The sequence below is a fragment of the Octopus bimaculoides genome, chromosome 23, assembly GCF_001194135.2.
Source record: "Octopus bimaculoides isolate UCB-OBI-ISO-001 chromosome 23, ASM119413v2, whole genome shotgun sequence".
NCBI lineage: Eukaryota > Metazoa > Mollusca > Cephalopoda > Octopoda > Octopodidae > Octopus > Octopus bimaculoides.
This window is the reverse complement of record NC_069003.1, coordinates 23,860,101-23,863,526: the sequence shown is the minus strand read 5'-3', so window position 1 is coordinate 23,863,526 and position 3,426 is coordinate 23,860,101. Positions and strand designations below refer to the sequence as shown.

Here is a 3,426-nt window from a genome sequence, read left to right as displayed (position 1 = left end):
TGCTAAATGCTCAATATGTATTCCTGTTAAGCATATTATCTACATCAGTGGAATGACAAAATCTACACACCATAGTCATATCATACCTGGTAAATCTGTCAAGGATACACCATATGCTATATTCATAAAAGCTTGTTCTTCTTCATTGCCAAACAACATGGAGTTTTGTAGACATGCTTGGAAAAACTGCCTTGAATCTCTAGGGTGACATAGCATCAGTATATCTGAGGCTTTTAATGTTATCTAAGAGACAAATACAGAACAAGTAACATGCATTAATATTTAGAAATATGTAGAAATGATGTGGTGAGCCAGCAGAACCATTAGCATATTAAGCAGAATGCATGGTGACATTTTGTCCGTCTTCATGTTCTGGGTTCAAATCAATTTACCTCTTTCCAGAAATTATTGGCTTTGTGCCAAAATTTGAAATCAATATTTTTTTCTGACAAATAATAACTTCAAATCTCTACTGCCCCAGAGGAATAATGATAATAATAATAATAATAATGATAATAATAATAATAATAATAATAAACCTTTCTACTAAAGGCCTGAAATTTGGGGGAAGGGGTCTAATCGATTACATCGACCCTAATGTTTTACTGGTACTTAATTTATTGAATCTGAAAGGACGGAAAGCAAAGTTGACATCAGCAGCATTTGAACTCAGAACATAAAGACAGATGAAATGTCGCTAAGCATTTTGCCCAGTATGCTAACGATTCTGCCAGTTTACTCCTTGAATAACATTAATAATAATAACTAGCAGGGCCCATGAATATTTCACAGAATTAATAGGAAACCTATTGGGTTATTCCTGAAAACTTTATCCCAAAAGCCTGAAAGTGTATCCTGTGTTGTGTCTGTATCAAAGGATAGTCGCTCATCTGCTATTCATTGAAAAGTGAAGGAAATTGGAATACGATGATTACTTAATGCACTTTATATATATATGTATATATATATAAAAGTCCTATTTCTAAATTCGGTATGTGGTGAAGCAATTAGCTGACCCCTAACAATAATTATGTTTATAATTATAGAATATTTGTCTAGATATGTATATACTTTATAGACTTTATTCACAATTTTATAGACTTCATACACAGCAGTCATAAACTAAATATCCACTCTTATTTTTTCGTTTTTTTCCCATAAACAGGAAAAATTACATTTTAAAATTCACATGGTCACAATTTCATATCTAGAAAACAAAAATTTTATAGTAAAAAAATATCTTATATGTAAAATATAGGGATCATAATTTCATAGGAGTAAAAATTTAAGGCAACATGGCATTCTCAGAGCCAATATACAGAGTGCATAAGATATTTGAGGACAGATTTATGTTTATAAAATAAAACAGATATATAATAACAGATAATAATTTCATTTATCAAAAAATGCTATGAGGAAAAAAAATGAACCTTCTTTTCTTTAATGTTATTCAATAAAACCACCTTCAACTTCAGCAACTGCTTCTATATGAGATCTAAATCATCTCCATGCTCGAGTCAATTGTTCTTGGTTCATTTTGGACATTACTCTGACTATGGCAGCTTTCAAAGAATCTTTGGTGTTATGGGCATGTTGATTGACCTCTCTCTCAACAATGCTCCACATGTAATAATCCAATGCATTGAGATCTGGGGAATTTGGAGGCCAATTGTGATCATGAACATTTTCAGCCACCCATTCCTATGTTACTAGAGCCATGTGTGATAGTGCAGAGTCTTACTGAAACACATATGGCTTTTCATTGCATACACTGTCTATCCAGGGCTTAACAATCATTTCCAGGATCCCAATGTAGGTGGCAGAGTTAACTCTAAGGCCTTGTGGAAAGAAGTAAGGAGGCATAACATGTCCTTCATTGTTGACAACCCCTAAAACCATGACAGTTGCAGAAAATTTTGTATGCATCACACTTGGAACTTCAGAAGAGCCTGCATATAACCATCTATCATTTCTTCTGTTAACTTTCAGATCTTGGTCAAAGTTTTTCTCGTTTGTGAAAAACCAAATCAAATCTTCTGCTGCTGGATTTTTCAGTTTGTTTAAGAGCCTTTTACGAGATCTGATGTAATGATTTTCTTTTGCTTTTTCTGACAAATTGACTTTTCCTCATCATGTAAGTCTTATATCTGATGTCTTTGTGGACAATATTTCTGACTGTTCCTTCTGACACATGGAGATCTTTTGCAATTGACCTCAAGGACTTTCTGTGATTGTAATGAATGGTCTGTTGAACTTACTGGATAAATTCAGGTGTTCTGATGAATTCAGAGTGTTTAAAATGCTTTTTATGCTTTGATACTGGTGAAACATTTCCATCTTCAGTCTGTAAGCTCCTTACAAACTTTGTAGATGAAAGATCTGGTAACTTTTAAAAATTGAGATAATTCTAAATTGCTATGCTCAACATTTTTAACCACAATAAAAGCATGCATCTTCATTTCTTGAGTAAGCTGAGGGTCTGCCATTATTATTTTCTGAAACAAAGATTATATAGGATTAACAAAAAATGTAGCAATGACCCAAAAAGGCATGTCCTCAAATACCTCATGTAACCTGTACATTTCAATTTGCATACACCTTTCAATCTAATATTTCTTTGCAGACTATTTTCTTCATGTATATTCTTCCTCTTCTTTTCTTTTGTCAGTGTCAGATAATTTGTGATCCTTTGAGAATGCAACAAATAGCTGACCATGGCTGAATACAGGTTCAGGCAAGAACAGCCCCATTTTATCAAACGTCTACCCTTGTGACAGGCAAACGAGAAACTGGTGAATGGCAAGTTTGGGATGCGTATGTGTTAAGTGACAGGTGATATAAAAAATTTAGTTTATTTAAAAAAAAAATTACTTTTCACTATGCACTCACCATCACTGCAACCACCACCACCACGACAGAAAAAATTTATATGGACCTCAGTTGAGAACCAATGGTAAAGATGTCGGAAGATATAACACAGGTTAAACTAAAATGTGACATATGAAAGACTGACAACACAAGATACAAGACATGTTGTTTAAGACAAAATATCTTACCTCATAATAAACTCCATATGTCCTACCATCTGAGGGTGCTTCAATCCCTTTCTTCATCAGAAATGAAATATTTTCCCAGTTATTGCTCATTATTCCAAGTGCTTCATGCATGAGACCTCTATCATAAATATTTTGAGCCTTCAGCAAACTTTTCCCAATAATGTTTGTATATTTGAGCTTTACCAAATCATTGCTGTGTACATTGTCTATCTGTTGTTTAGTAATTGCACGTATTAATTCTTGTACTTGGAAAGTCTGTAATTCTAAATCTGAATTGATCAAACCTTGTTCAACAAGCGGCATCAGAACATGCATCTTGGAAGCTGGTTGACTAGAAGAATCAGTCATTTCAACAGCTTCCTCGATACCA

General features: G+C 33.6%; 1 protein-coding gene across 2 annotated transcripts in view; it reads right to left on the bottom strand.

The window, feature by feature from the left end:
- The window catches only part of LOC106871096 (uncharacterized), an 11,635-nt gene extending 8,215 nt beyond the window's left edge, over positions 1–3,420 (bottom strand). For both annotated transcript variants that reach the window (XM_014917398.2, XM_052976051.1), the window contains exons 1-2: positions 3,057–3,420; positions 87–243 (exon numbers count right to left, since the gene is read on the bottom strand). In XM_014917398.2, the coding sequence (XP_014772884.2) occupies positions 87–243; positions 3,057–3,404 (505 nt within the window). In that variant the 5' untranslated portion in view covers positions 3,405–3,420. The remainder of the gene's footprint in view (positions 1–86; positions 244–3,056) is intronic.
- Between the last annotated feature and the right edge of the window lie 6 nt (positions 3,421–3,426).